The sequence below is a fragment of the Zingiber officinale genome, chromosome 2A, assembly GCF_018446385.1.
Source record: "Zingiber officinale cultivar Zhangliang chromosome 2A, Zo_v1.1, whole genome shotgun sequence".
NCBI classification, from domain to species: Eukaryota; Viridiplantae; Streptophyta; class Magnoliopsida; order Zingiberales; family Zingiberaceae; genus Zingiber; species Zingiber officinale.
In genome coordinates, this window is record NC_055988.1 from 174,665,287 (window position 1) to 174,680,599 (window position 15,313).

The window sequence follows — 15,313 nt, forward strand, 5'->3', positions numbered from 1 at the left end:
TTTGTTTTTCCTCTCTTTTATAGATAAAAAGCAGTAGTAGTTTGTATTGATTAAAACACAAAGCGTGGCAATTGAATTGGCGTGTAAAAGGCAAAAAGGTATGGGAGATTGATACTCACCGATGCTTTGGAAATCCTGGTTGATGTCAGCCACTTGGCCTTCCAAGTCCTCCACCTCCCGTAGCCACTGGCTCACTTCGTTGGTCGGAAATTTCCCTTCACGCTCCGCCTCATTGATCCAGCCAGACCCCTAGCAGATGAAAGTATTGTGACCAAGAAAATGACTGAAATTTTCTCTACTTTAAGGGTTTGGCACCAAGCTGCTTCTGGAATTTGCGGCAACATATCAGATCAAATAATACTACAGAAAAAAATATGCTATATATAGTGTTCTTCAGCTGCAAAACACCTAAAAGATCTCACATTTTAGGTTGCCAAGATAAAATTGTGGCTTGCAATGATTTACAGATATAAATCTCACAACAAGAGTCGAGTAACACATGTTTGAGGGTGTTCATAGTCATGAATGACCCACCCCCTCCAAAATGCTGAAAGCAGTGCTACAAAGTTGCTCGACGATTTCGTAATATCCTCCTTGTAGCATAAACTTTGCTCTTGTGTCTAACAAAATGGATCTCAGCTCAGCAATATCGTGATAAACTATGCTGAGAGCAGTCTTACAAAGTTGCTAGCTCTCAACAAAAAATATGCTGAGATCTCCCTCCACCTATGCGCCTTCTCCATAATGCTCCTCTTGCCCAATGCTATTACGAGCAAGGAGACAACATCGAACTGGCCTGAAGATGCCATAATTCACTTCCAGCTTCCTCGACGCCAACATAAGAAGTCCACAGTCCACTTCCGTGTTTCTCCCAAACCTTGTCTCTCCTTTCGATTATGTCGCTCAGCAAAGCAGTTTTGTTGAGCGAGTTCGACCAATATAGGAACTGGCCTTTACGGGTAATTATCTACAAATTTAAAATTTATTTTCGGGTAATTATCTACAAAGTTTTTTATCTACAATTTGATGTACTTAATTCCAATTTTAATTTTATATAAAATTTATTGCGTGGAATAATTGAATGAATATAATATCAAAAAAAACTAATCAGAAGAAAATAAGTTCGTTGATACAAAAGTAAGAACGATAACACAAAAACATTATGAAAGGAAAAAAAAAACATAATTGATATTGAAAACTAAATAGATCAATCTTCATCGTCAGGAACTAAATTAAAGAAGATAAAATAGCAAACACCTTCATGCTCCAAATGCCCAAGTTTCTTCGTGAAATTAGTCTTCAATCTGAGCCGAGACGAGAGATTCAACTTGTCTTTAAAGTTGTTAACAGACACAATAATCGAGCTAGTCAAGTTGATTCCTGTCGAGGATACAAACGGTAACGAGATTATATACAATTTTGGCTACTTTATAAAAGACTAATCATTTTTAAATATTCATTCTGAGACAGAGTAGATAATAAATAATTTGGTAAGCAAATGTATATCAGAAATGGATATTACCTAAACAAAGTGGTGAGGGAATCTCTATTGCTGTTGTCATCCCAATCCAAGCTGTCCCACCAAGTTTGATCACCTATAATCTCTTTTAATCCACTCCTCAATATTCCAGTCCCAAATGGTAATTTTTTTAGCCTGGGGCAATGGCACACATTTATGTTCTTCAAGTTGGGAAAATGGAGTGGTTGATGTGAAATGCGATGCAGGTTATTCATTTGAAACAAAATCAACATCTTGATGCCAAAGCTTGAATTGAAGTTCCCAACATTACTGATTAGTTCCTCCATTTCCCAACAATTTGATATGCGTAGAAAATCAAGGCAAGGCAATTGCAGAACCCAAGAAACATCCTTCAACATGTAGCAATCAGAAATGTATAGGTCGTGAAGATTGTTGAACCCAACCCCATTCCATCGAATGTTTTTCAATTTTCCTAGTCTTCTAAAATAGAGAGTTTTCAAACATCCGAAACTTGATTCACAGTCCACACCTGCATTTATTGCTAATTCGTCTCCCGGGACATCTAAAATAGTTAGACACTCAAGGTTGTCACTTATTCTATGACTCCATTTTAAAGTGCCCAGATTGTGAACTGAAAATTTTGAACTTTCCGATCCACTCACAGTGAGGTTCCATACGGAGACATTTGGTAACATGTTCAATATTTCAAAGTTAGCAGGATTAATGGTAATTCCTAGACTTATTTTGTGGTGTTCTTCTCTTAAACATTTCAGCTCATTCAACCACGAGTCACATACAGGAAAATATCCTCCTATATCCAGCCACTTGAGCATTGATAAATTGGACATTATCTCATTGGGTATAGTCTTAATTCTAGTATTCCTGAGGAGCAAATACTCTAATTTTTTTAGGCAACCAAACTCGAGCGGCAGACTTTTAATATCAGTGGAGGACAAGTTTAAATATTGAAGCTTAGTTAAGCTACCGATCTCCTTTGGAAGCTCTTCTATACCAAAATTGAGAGAGAGATTCAAGCATGTTAAAAGAGGCATGTTTGTGAGCAAAGTCGGAGGAATCTCTGACAGATGGTTGCCATGGAGAATCAAAATACAAAGTTTTGAAAAAGTGGAAGCTTCATAGTCTTGTAAAGATGTAATATTATTCCTCATGAATGATGCTCGCTCTGCTTCTTGCCACTCCTCTTGACTAGGCAGATGGCTCAATTCAATTCCAGCTTTTACAATCCATTTCCTTCCATTTCCCTTCAACTCAGAGACCATCAATAGTACCATGTCTCGGATGCTGTTAGGCATCTTTACATGTTCAGCTTTGTAATAACTCTGCCGTCTAGAGTCCTCTAGCAAGGATGCAGCTATGAGAGTTTCCAAATAGTAGCATCCTTTGTGGAAAGCTTCATTGATTACATTAAAGTCATTGATTATGCCGCAACCAATCCAACACGGTATCAACTCATCAAATTTGTGGATGTCATAATCTTTAGGCCACAAAACGCAACACAAAAGACATTCTCTTATCAAGTCATTTTCTAAACTGTCGTAACTCGACTTGAAGGATTTATACATAGGGAGTGATTCTTCTGGAAGACCAATGGGTGTCGACACATGTTTATCCCTTATTTGATGGAGAGCTTCCTTCCAAGCTTCCCAAGACCTTTTCCCTGACATAGCCCGGGCGACGGTGACAAGAGCGAGCGGAAGACCTGCACATTCTTTAGCAAGTTCTTCAGCAAGGAACTTAATTCCAGCATCTGAGCTGAGAACATCCCCATCACTGTTCTGCTCAAAGAGTTGCCATGCTTGATCTGGATTCAGACATTCGACTTTGATCTTCTTTTCTGCATTCATTTGTTCACACTTTGCCTTGTCGCGGGTTGTGAACACCACTACTTTGCGCGGCTGCTTCTGCTGCTGCTGCTGCTGGCTTTGCTCAGTGGCCGAGTGTGTCATCCCCAACAGTTGAAGATCCAGATGTTCCCAAATGTCATCAAGAAGCAGCAAACAGGCCTTGTTCTTCAAATAGCTAAACAGCTTATCACCACAAGTTTGTTCATCGTCACTCTCCTTCAGTGTCTTCAGTCCTAGACCCATAGCAATATCCATCTGGAGCCTTTTCAATTGACAGTTTTGGGAGGCCACAACCCAAATGACACGATCAAATATGGTATCCTCAAGAAGATAGTGCTGTTGGATGCTCATCAGAATGGTGGTCTTACCGACACCACCCATTCCGTAGATGCCTATGGTGTTGCCTTCTCCACCATCGATGTAGCCCACAATGTCATTCAAATACGAATCAATCCCAACAGGTGGTAGGTGTGGGATGGGAAGCCTCGTGGTGAATCTCCGAGGCCGAAATCTGGCAATCGGAACCGGTGCACCAGTTAGGCTCATCAATTCATTAGCCTCGATGAGTTTCTTAGCCATTCTTAGAATGATGGAATAGAAGTTCGAAGACTCTGCTTGCTGTGTTTGACTCGACGTGCCGCCAGCTCGATTGAAGCAATGACAACTGAAGCAACCTATCGAAACAAAGTAGTAGTAGACGGAAACAACAAGTTTTTTTTTTCTCTCTTATAGATAAAAGCAGTAGTAGCTCGTATGGATCAAAACATACACAAAGACTTGCAATTGAATTGTCGTGAAAAGGGAAAAAGGTATATAGGGGAGAATACTCACTCATGCTTTGGAAATCCTGCTTGATAGCGGCCACTTGGCCTTCCAATTCCTCCATCTCACGCAACCACTGGATCCATTCGTCGATCGGAATTTCCCCCTCGCGCTCCATCAGGTCGATCTGGTACTTGATGTCGTCCCTTTTGCCTCTCAATCTTGCCATTTCCTTTTCCAATTTCTGGATGCCAGATTTTGGCCTGACCAGTAATTTCAGCGATGTCCGCAGCTCGCTCAGGCATCTGTTGACGTCAATGTTGATGTTTATGTTGATGCACGCCATGGACGAGGAGAAGGCAGCTAGCAACAAGAGATTTGCTTCTTTTGCAGAGCAAGAGTAAGGGAAGCGAAGTAAAACATAGATGAAGAAACTAGCTAGGTCAAGAGATTTGGGGTTAAAACTTTATCAAAAACAACAACAACAAAAAAAAAAAATATATATTAAAACTTTATTTGGGGGCAAAAAGGTAAAATTGATTCAAAACTTTGTCATTAAAAACACTATTCTTGGTCAAATATGCCATGTGATTGCATAGCGGTTTACAGCACAGCAAAAGCAAAAGCAAAAGCAAAAGCAAAAGCAAAGTATAAAGGTAAATTTATATGCAGTTTCTATTGATAAACAAATCTTTGCATGCAGTCCCCATCCATTAAAATCATTGTTTTCACTCTCCAGTTAAGCATCTTTATCACATTGTCCATGATATTTTTAGGTACAAAAAATCTAAAAATCAGTATAAATCCTCTTAAATTGAGTATATTAACTTAAAATCTAGTATATTTTCTATCAAATTGAGTACGATTCTAAACCCTAAACCCTAAACCCTAAACCCTAACCCTAAACACTAAACCCTAACCCTAAACCCTAAACCCTAACCCTAAACCCTAAACCCTAAACCCTAACCCTAAACCCTAAACCCTAAACCCTAAAAAATAAGAGAAATAATTTTGATAGAAAATATACTCGATTTTTAATATAAAGTACTGACTTTAAGAAAAATTATACTTATTTTTGGACTTTTTGTACTCAATTTTGAAATTTTTGTACTAAAAAAATTTGAGGGGCAATTTAGGTATCAATATTTGCATGAGAGAGTTGAAACAAGTAATACTTTGCATGCAGGGAATGAAAATAAAATTTTTTAGACATGGGGATTACATGTAAAGTTAACATTATGATTAGAAAATTTTCTCTAATTTACCGAAAGTATAACCGTAGTATTATGTTCTGACTACGAATTAAAAACCACTACTCTTGTTCACACATGTCTGTTTATTACATCCACGCTCTGACATTTTGATTCTTTTTATTTTATTTGTTACTTATCTTAAAATAATTCCTCCTCCTTTTTCGGGCTCCTAAAATGATACTTGTATTTCAAAATGTTTCTTAAATTCATCCCTGAAGAGGGAAGGAACAGTGCAAGTGAGGGCTCTCACGGCATATTTATCATGCATTCATTTTCATCTAAATCAGATGATGTTATAACAATTATAAAATTATAGTTATTATAAATTATAATAATTACAATTTTATAATTGATACAATTATAAAAATTAATTTTAACAAATCATAACTTTTAATTTGAGATAAATCATGAAACACACAATATATTAAATCAAAGTTTGTTCAGAGATCTTCGATTTGATATATTATGTGTCTCATGATTCAACTAGAGTCAAAAGTTATAATCTCTCAAAACTTATTCAGCATACACATTATAATAGCTATGAAATCATAATTACTATAATTGTGTGACAATTCAATTGTAGCAACTACAAAATTATAACTGCTATAGTTATAAGTTTAACTTTGAAAAAACATAACTTTTGACTCGGGATGAATTACAGGACGCATAATATATCAAATCAAAACTCGTTTAAGATCTTTAATTTGATATATTGTGTGTCGCATGATTACATCAGAGTTAAAAGTTATGATCACTCAAAGTTTATCCAATATACACATTGTAGTACTTATAAAATTGTAATTACTACAATTGTATAACACAATATGTATTTAAAGATGTCTCTGAAAATGAACATGAATTTGCTTGAATTTATAAGATTCAATTCCATCACCATGATACAAGGAGTTTTTTTTTTATGGTTGTCCAGAAGTTTTGAAAAATTTAAATTTTTTGAATCTTATGTTTATAAATTTATTGAAATAAAATTTTATCATTGTATCTATAAAGATAAAAAAAAAACTTTTGAAATTTAGAGAAATTCTTATTTTGTTTTGAAGTTTTATATTATTTTTAAAAATATCATTTAGATTTTTTAAAAAAATACTTTTTGAATATTTTTAAATTCTCATTGCTTCATGTTTGTTAGCTCTCTTGATGCATCTAAAGAATAATTATAAGTAAATCGCAGTTGTTACATTATTTTTTTTATTAAATAAAATAATACTATTTAAGTAAAGAGAAAAGAATATATAAATTTTTTATAAATATTTTTATTGGATTTTATTTCTTATTCGGTGGACTTGTATATAATTTATAACATACGGATTTGTAGCCGATAAAAGTAATCTATAAGTTTGGACTTTTAAAATAGAAGTCAAGGAATAATCGGCGGAAGAAAGGCTATTAAATCCTTAACTTCAAACTTTGAAGATGGAGTCGAGAGATAAGCTATCCACTTTGCTGTGGTAGAAGGGAAATACTACGATAAGACAGTCAAGGCTAGCTGGACGATCAACTATCTCCCCTCAAGCCCTTAGTTAACTCTTCAGTGGGATCCTCTCAAGCCCTCCGTTAGTATAAAATATAGCACACAAATAATAATTAAATAATAAGATTATTGGAGAAAATCATCTTTTAGAATTTTTAGAAATTTTTAGGATTTTTTTAAGATTTAAACAAAGTTTGTATGACTCGTTTTGACGGGATGAATCGGTGGGGCTAAGCGGAGCCTGTTTAGAATATCCATTTAAATGAGAGTTGATTTGGGATTTAACTTAAGGTTTAATTAACTTAAACCTAGGTTTTATTTTTCTTTTTATTTTCTTTCCTTTCTCCGCTCGATCCTTCTTCTTCCTCCTCTCGCGTCTCGGTTCGATGTCACCGATGTCGAGTTCTCCCGATCACGCCACGCCATGCAACGCCACCGGATCAACGCGAGCACCAGCGACGTTGCTCCTTCGCCTCCGGCCAGCCATCTCTATCCTTTCACTGTGCCCGATCCATGCCCTAACTGCCTCTCTTGGATCCCGATTGCGCTGACATCTTTTCCGAGCAAGAGTTCTCCCGATCTGGTCGATGCCATCTTGACGCAACCGATCCCCACAGTGACCCGTACCAGTGTGGGAGACAATCCTATTAGCTTGATGATACCAATCGTCTCCTTCTCCAATCGCCTCTTCTCACCGGATCTTGGACCAGGGGGGTTCGACTGCACCTCATCTCTCTTTGCCGGAGCGTTTCTTGAAGTTGTGCCCTAGATTTGGGAAGCGCCGCCAGCGTCCTTCACCCGAGTCCTAGCTTCCCTCTTCTTGATCCGTGATCCTGTCCGAACCAGGGGTCAACGAACGCTGGGGACGTGGCGCTCCCTGCTGAATCCTCGAGTGCTCCGGCGAACCTGCAACAAAACCGAGCCGGGAGGGGTGTCCCGGCGACGGCCCTCCGACGCTCAAGTCAGGCGAGGGAATAGATGAAGGAAGTGGCTCCAAGATGAAGACTCGTGTACCTCCGGTGAAGAAATGGAGACCTTATATAGACCTCTCGAAGGAGCCTGGGCGCGCCAATCAAAGCAATCACCTGCTTTCGACCATGCCCAGGTATGGGTCTGTCAGAAGAGCATCCATAAGACCATACTGCTACTGTATCAACCTTCCCGTGACGTGATGGTGGGGCCTTTAATAGTGCTATCTGGCGTACAGTCTAATCGCCATGCCTTTGCTGACATACCATATCCCATCATCATGCCTTTGCTGACATACCATATCCCATCATCATGCCTTTTCTGACATATCATATCCCGAGCTGAGCGAATAGGCCTCTCGGCTAACCACTGTTCCCTCGCCACTATTCCGGCCGAGCGGACACCCCCGCTCGGCCGTTCTGTCCTTGGCCGAGCGGACACCTCCGCTCGGCCACTCGGCTCCGGTTATACTATGGCGTCGGAAACCCAAACCTTTGGCTGGGTAATCTCTGGTTCCGCTCGGACGGGACCCCATCTGTGGGCCCTCCATTCTTGCTGCCGGATCACTTGCCTCCCCTTCAAGTCTAGTCGAAGGAGGCAGTGAGTTCGACTGACTGGACTATGTGTCCGAGCGGGCGGTCTTCGCCTTACCGTCGCTTATAATATCCCTTGAGCCGTCCGGCCTTTATGCCAAAATAAGCCGCTCGGCTCTTCGTTTTGGATGCCTTGGCGCTCAACGTGGATGTTTGCTTGTCTAAATCTTCTCGAAAATCACGCAAATCCTTTTCATTAAGTCGAAGCATGCGCGGTATGGGCGCATTAATTGCGCCTGGTGACAGAGTGCCACGTGGCTCTTCTCGCGTGGCGGTGATGATCCGTACGATGGGACGCGATTGCTTTGAAATGGACGGTTAGATGATGACCTCGTCCCTCGTGACCTGCATCCGACAGACGAGGTTGACCAGCCTCGTTCGCATAAAGCCTTCGTCTCCGCCCTTACGCCGCATTTCTCTGTTTCATCGCTCATCCTCCGTCGAAGGTGCCCGCGGCTGCTTCATTCCGGTTGTCCTAGCTCTCGCCTCTTGGTGGTTTTCGGCTTTCTGGTGATCTTCTCCGTTCACCTTTCCTCAGTAAGCCTCTCCCTTCCTTTCGTTCGGCCTTTCCCTTTCGCGTGGAACTCCTTTCGTTCCCTTGCTTGCGAACTCTTATCTGTCTTCCGTTTCCGAGTTTCCTTCGGCTTCCTTCTTTCTTTTTCTTGATACTTCAGTCGTGGCAAGTACTTCCGTACCCACTATGGATGTTCATGGCCCTTGGTATATGACCATGGAGAGTCGGTTTGATGAAGAGGGCGCTCGGCGTCTTGTTCGGACGTATGGGATCCCTGATGACCATGAAATAGTTATAGCCGACCCGGCCGACCGGCCCCATAACCCGCCGATCGGTACCATTTGTTTTTTTCTGGACCAATTCCAGGACGGTCTTAGATTTCCTACCCATCCCTTTATTTTGGAGGTTTGTAATTATTTCCGCATCCCGCTCGGCCAACTTGTGTCGAACTCCTTTAGGTTGCTGAGCGGGGTGGTTGTCCTCTTTAAGCTGCACAGTATCCCACTTGACCCCAAAATATTCCACTTCTTCTTCTACCCCAAACAATCCGAGTTGGGCACTTTTATTTTCCAAAGTAAAATAGGCTTCAGATTTTTTGATAATATGCCGACCTCTAACAAGCACTGGATGGAGTTCTTCTTCTACATACGACTTCCCGAGCGGCCAGCATTCAGAACCAAATGACAGACCGCTGTGCCGACCCAGCCGAAGCTCGGCAAATTCAGAAGCAATCCGGCCTACCTTCATGCGGCGAACTGGTTGTCCGGTCAGCGGTACAAAATCGACCAGTTGCTTCTCAAGGGGGTGTTGTACATCTTCGGATTATCTCCCGTTCGGGCCAATCTCCCCTACCGCATGAGTAAGGACTTTTTACTCTCTTCGCCTTTTTTGTCTAACTGATTTTAATTTCTTCCATTGCAGCTGAAGTCATGTTGCGCTCCAAGGCCACCGATCATCTGAAGTTGAAGGTCGTGGAAATTGAGGCGGCGACCAAAAAAGAACTCGCCGAGCGGGGTCTTATCCCCAGCTGCCCGGCAGCTACAGGAGAGGGGGGGACGCAGTCCGCTCCTGAAATAGAAGTTACCCCATCCGCTTCAACGGAAGTTGAGGCGGATCCTGTTTCCTCTACCCCAGCCGAGCTGGGAGTCCCCCAGGTTGGGGATCCCCCACTGGAAGTTCGGCGAAAATGTCGAAGAGATTCCAGCCTTCCGCCGACCCAAGAGGGCGGACCACAGGCGCCGATCGGGGTAGCTTCGCCAGATCGCACGCCGTCGCAGATCGGGACTCCAGTGGCCTCGCCCACCGCACAGCCCTCTGGCTCTCCTCCGCGAACTCGTCGTCGCTTACGACGGTTGGGCGAAACCTCTACCATAGGGGAGTCCTCGGGCCAGGCGAGTGCGGTTGAGGAAACGCAGGCCGGCCACCCGACCATCAAGACTACCCTTCGATTTCCATCGGAGGAATATTTACTGTCCGCCGATCGGCCATCAAGCCCCGTTCATGAAATAACCCTGACAGGTCCGCTCGCCAAGCTCTTCGAGGACGCCCAGATTCAAGTGGCCCTCATGACGCCCAAGCAGCTCGGCGATAACAACATGCAGCAGGCCACTCAGGTAAATTCATTTTTCTTTCTGTGCCATGCTACTGTCCGGTTCCTCATTTTATTATTTCCCTTACAGCGCCGGGCTGAGCAAATCGCCACTAGCCATCGGCTAGCCGAGCTGGAGGATCTCCTGGAGAAACTCCAAGTGTCGGGGGGTCCATCGGCCGAGCGGGAGAAACAAACCCTCGAGGCCGAACAGAAGAAGTCCGCCGACCTGTCTACAGAGGTGGCTCGGCTAGAGGGCCAAGTCAAGAAGCGCGAAGCGGATGCCAAACGCGCTACTGCTCGGAAGAAGCGAGCGATAGCTGATCTGGACAAGATGAAAGTAGACGTTCGTGCGCTAGATCAGCGATCCAAGGATCTGGAGGCCCAGCTGAACGCCGAGCGGGAAGACCGTTCGGCAGAACGCACAAAGGCTGAAATGGACTTGAAGGCAGTCCAAGATTCCTTAACCGCTTCCCGGGCGGTACTCAAAAAATATAAGGAGGGAGAGCCGAGCCGCCTAGTAACAGCGCGCCAAGACTACCTCCGCTCGGAACGATTTGGCGCAAAATTCGGCGGCAACGTCTCATCAACTTTCGCCGAGGCGGTCAAGGTCACCATGGCGTACTTGAAGAAGGGTGGCCACCTTCCTGTGGGAATGCACATTCCTGCCTCCGACCTGGCGGCCATGATTGACGACATCCCGGACGCCTTTTTCAATTTTGAGGACCCGGAGTGAGGCGAGTTCTTCCAAGTACTTCCTGTATTTCATCCGCTCGGCGGATGTAAAATTTTTGTACGTGCCGTTCGGCCTAATTGTATTCCTTTGCTTCTATTCTTGTCTGTCCTTCATTGCCCTCTTCTGTCTGTTTGGTGCTCATTTGTAGAGTCAGTTAAGCTATACGTGTTTTCCACTAGACAACCGATCAGGTTAATCAATTGACTCGTTTTCCTCGAAATCGTTTAGCGCTTGGCTATACTGTTTGCATTCAGTGAATGCGAAATATTGGCAAACCGACGGCCGATCGGATTTAAACAATTTAGTTTTTGCGAATGCTCGTCGCGCGGATGTTTATAGACAATCGGCGCGGTTCTCGATTTTTAACGACGGAGCTCGTCGGCGCGGATATTTATAGCCGGTCGGCGCGGCTCTACGGTTTAACGTCTGGGCTAGACGGTCTCCCGCTCGGACGGTTTATAGACGCCGGCTCGTCTCTCGATCTATAACGACGGAGCTCAGTCGGCGCGGCTCTCGATGTTTAACGACGGAGCTCGTCGGCTTTCCGCTCGGGGATTTATAGACGCCGGCTCTCGATTTTTAACGTCGGTGCTCGACGGCGCGGTTATTTATAGCCGGTCGGCGCGGCTCTCGATGTTTAACGACGGAGCTCGTCGGCGCGGTTATTTATAGCCGGTCGGCGCGGCTCTCGATTTTTAACGTCGGTGCTCGACGGCGCGGTTATTTATAGCCGGTCGGCGCGGCTTTCGATGTTTAACGACGGAGCTCGTCGGCGCGGTTATTTATAGCCGGTCGGCGCGGCTCTCGATGTTTAACGACGGAGCTCGTCGGCTTTCCGCTCGGGGATTTATAGACGCCGGCTCTCGATTTTTAACGTCGGTGCTCGACGGCGCCGTTATTTATAGCCGGTCGGCGCGGCTCGCGATGTTTAACGACGGAGCTCGTCGGCGCGGTTATTTATAGCCGGTCGGCGCGGCTCTCGATGTTTAACGACGGAGCTCGTCGGCGCGGATATTTATAGCCGGTCGGCGCGGCTCCCGATGTTTAACGACGGAGCTCGTCGGCGCGGTTATTTATAGCCGGTCGGCGCGGCTCTCGATGTTTAACGACGGAGCTCGTCGGCGCGGTTATTTATAGCCGGTCGGCGCGGCTCTCGATGTTTAACGACGGAGCTCGTCGGCGCGGTTATTTATAGCCGGTCGGCGCGGCTCTCGATGTTTAACGACGGAGCTCGTCGGCGCAGTTATTTATAGCCGGTTGGCGCGGCTCTCGATGTTTAACGACGGAGTTCGTCGGCGCTGATATTTATAGCCGGTCGGCGCGGCTCTCGATGTTTAACGACGGAGCTCGTCGGCGCGGATATTTATAGCCGGTCGGCGCGACTCTCGATGTTTAACGACGGAGCTCGTCGGCGCGGTTATTTATAGTCGGTCGGCGGGGCTCTCGATGTTTAACGACGGAGCTCGTCGGCGGATATTTATAGCCGGTCGGCGCGGCTCTCGATGTTTAACGACGGAGCTCGTCGGTGCCGATATTTATAGCGGTCGGCGCGGCTCGATGTTTAACGCGCGTCGGCGCGGATATTTATAGCCGGTCGGCGCGGCTCTCGATGTTTAACGACGGAGCTCGTCGGCGCGGATATTTATAGCCGGTCGGCGCGGCTCTCGATGTTTAACGACGGAGCTCGTCGGCGCGGATATTTATAGCCGGTCGGCGCGGCTCTCGATGTTTAACGACGGAGCTCGTCGGCGCGGATATTTATAGCCGGTCGGCGCGGCTCTCGATGTTTAACGACGGAGCTCGTCGGCGCGGTTATTTATAGCCGGTCGGCGCGGCTCTCGATGTTTAACGACGGAGCTCGTCGGCCTTTCAAGGCTAACTCCTTACCAGGCCGAGCGACCTTGGCCTTCATATCACGTGCTCGAACAATATTTGTGCCCGGCTGAACAGCACGGGTCAATCGCTTACGAGTTTAAATATATAAACCTCCCGGCCGATCGGCTCGGGGGCCTTCGTTATCGAGCTCCCAGCTCGGATATAAACCTCCCGGCTGATCGGCTCAGGGGCCTTCGTTATCGAGCTCCCAGCTCGGATATAAACCTCCCGGCTGATCGGCTCGGGGGCCTTCGTTATCGAGCTCCCAGCTCGGATATAAACCTCCCGGCTGATCGGCTCGGATAATATACCTCCGTCCGAATGGTACGGGGCCTTCGATCCTCGAGCGCTTGGCTCGACCAATTTACCTCCGGCCGAACGGCGCGGGGCCTTCGTTTTTTGTTGACAATGCTTTATATTTGTTCTCTTGATTCTTCATTTCTGCATTTCCAGTATTCAGCCGAAAAAAATACACAGGATTATTTACAGTGGTACACCTTTCATTCCGCCCGGTAAGGCTGGAGGTGGTTCGCGCTCCACGGCCTATCCAACTGCCAACCGTCCTCATCCTCCAAATAATACGCACCCGAGCGGAGCTTTTCAATGATTTTGAAGGGACCTGCCCACGGAGCTTCAAGCTTGCCGACGTCGCCGACCGGTTTGACTTTCTTCCAGACAAGGTCGCCGACCTGGAATGATCGGGGAATGACGCGGCGGTTGTAGTTTTGCTTCATCCGTTGGCGGTATGCCATCAGCCGAACGGATGCCTTTGCTCGCTCCTCGTCAATCAAATCCAGCTCCATGTTCCTCCGATCGGCGTTGCCTTCATCGTATATTTGGACCCGGACAGACTTGACGCCGACTTCAACCGGAATGACTGCTTCACCGCCGTACACCAGATGAAAAGGTGTGACGCCCGTTGCTTCCTTAGGAGTCGTCCGTATGACCCATAAAACGCCTGGCACTTCATCAGACCAACTTCCTCCCACGTGGTCGAGCCGAGTGCGCAGAATGCGGAGGATTTCCCTGTTGGCTACTTCGGCTTGACCGTTGCTTTGGGGGTAAGCCACGGACGTGAAGTGTTGCTCGATGCCGTAGCTTTTGCACCAATCTTCTAGCACCTTCCCTGTGAATTGCCGCCCATTGTCGGAAACCAATCGGCGAGGGATACCGAACCTACAGATGATGTGTTGCCAGATGAATTTTTTGACCATCTGCTCGGTGATCCTGGCTAGTGGCTCGGCCTCCACCCACTTGGAAAAATAATCGACCGCTACCAGCAAAAATTTCCTCTGCCCGGTCGCCATCGGAAATGGACCCACAATATTCATTCCCCATTAATCGAACGGACATGAAACGACTGATGTCTTCATCTCCTCTGCCGGTCGGTGCGAGAAGTTGTGATACTTCTGGCACGAAAGGCACGTAGATACTGTCCGAGCGGCGTCCATTTGTAAGGTCGGCCAGAAGTATCCAGCTAGCAAAATCTTCTTGGCTAGTGATCGTCCGCCCGGATGTCCTCCGCACGATCCTTGATGTACCTCTTGGAGGATGTAAGCCGAGTCTTCCGAGCTCACACACTTCAACAGCGGGCGAGAGAAAGCCTTCTTGTAGAGCTGATCGCCGATGAGTGTGAATCGACCGGCCCTCCTCCTGAGCAGCTGGGCTTCTTCCCGATCGGCAGAAGTGGTGCCTGAGCGCAAAAACTCCATGATGGGTGTCCTCCAGTCGTCCGGAAACATGAGGCCTTCCATCCGGTCAACATGTGCCACCAAAGATACTTGTTCAATTGGCTTCGGGATAATGACCGGCGTCATAGAACTTGCTAGTTTGGCCAACTCATCTGCTGCCTGGTTCTCCGTTCGGGGAATCTTCTGAATAAGAACCTCGCGGAAATTAGCTTTGAGTTTTTCAAAGGCCTCAGCGTAGAGTTTAAGCCGAGCGCTGTTGATTTCAAAGGTGCCAGACAGTTGCTGAGCGGCCAACTGTGAATCTGAATAAAGTGTCACCCGACCGGCTCCCACATGTCGTGCTGCCTGTAATCCGGCTATGAGGGCCTCGTACTCTGCTTCATTGTTGGTAGCTTTGTAATCCAGCCGGACGGATAAGTGCATCTTTTCTTCTTGAGGCGAGAGCAGCAATATTCCAATCCCACTTCCGAGCCGAGTGGAAGACCCATCCACATATAT

At 45.8% G+C, this 15,313-nt stretch overlaps 1 protein-coding gene across 1 annotated transcript; it reads right to left on the bottom strand.

Moving 5' to 3' along the window:
• Positions 1-1,110: 1,110 nt before the first annotated feature.
• Positions 1,111-4,581, bottom strand: LOC122043412 (probable disease resistance protein At1g61300). Its single transcript, XM_042604006.1, has 3 exons — positions 4,177-4,581; positions 1,523-4,019; positions 1,111-1,380 (listed from the first exon to the last, which is right to left on the bottom strand). The coding sequence occupies exons 1-3, from the start codon at positions 4,451-4,453 to the stop codon at positions 1,365-1,367; spliced, it is 2,790 nt and encodes a 929-aa protein (XP_042459940.1). The 5' UTR covers positions 4,454-4,581; the 3' UTR covers positions 1,111-1,364.
• Between the last annotated feature and the right edge of the window lie 10,732 nt (positions 4,582-15,313).

Bases quoted from the DNA above. Each gene is read 5' to 3' on its own strand.
- LOC122043412 (XM_042604006.1), bottom strand. From the start codon at position 4,453: ATGGCGTGCATCAACATAAACATCAACATTGACGTCAACAGATGCCTG. The intron at 4,020-4,176 runs GTGAGTATTCTC...TTGTTTCGATAG, and splicing joins GCAGGATTTCCAAAGCATGA to GTTGCTTCAGTTGTCATTGC.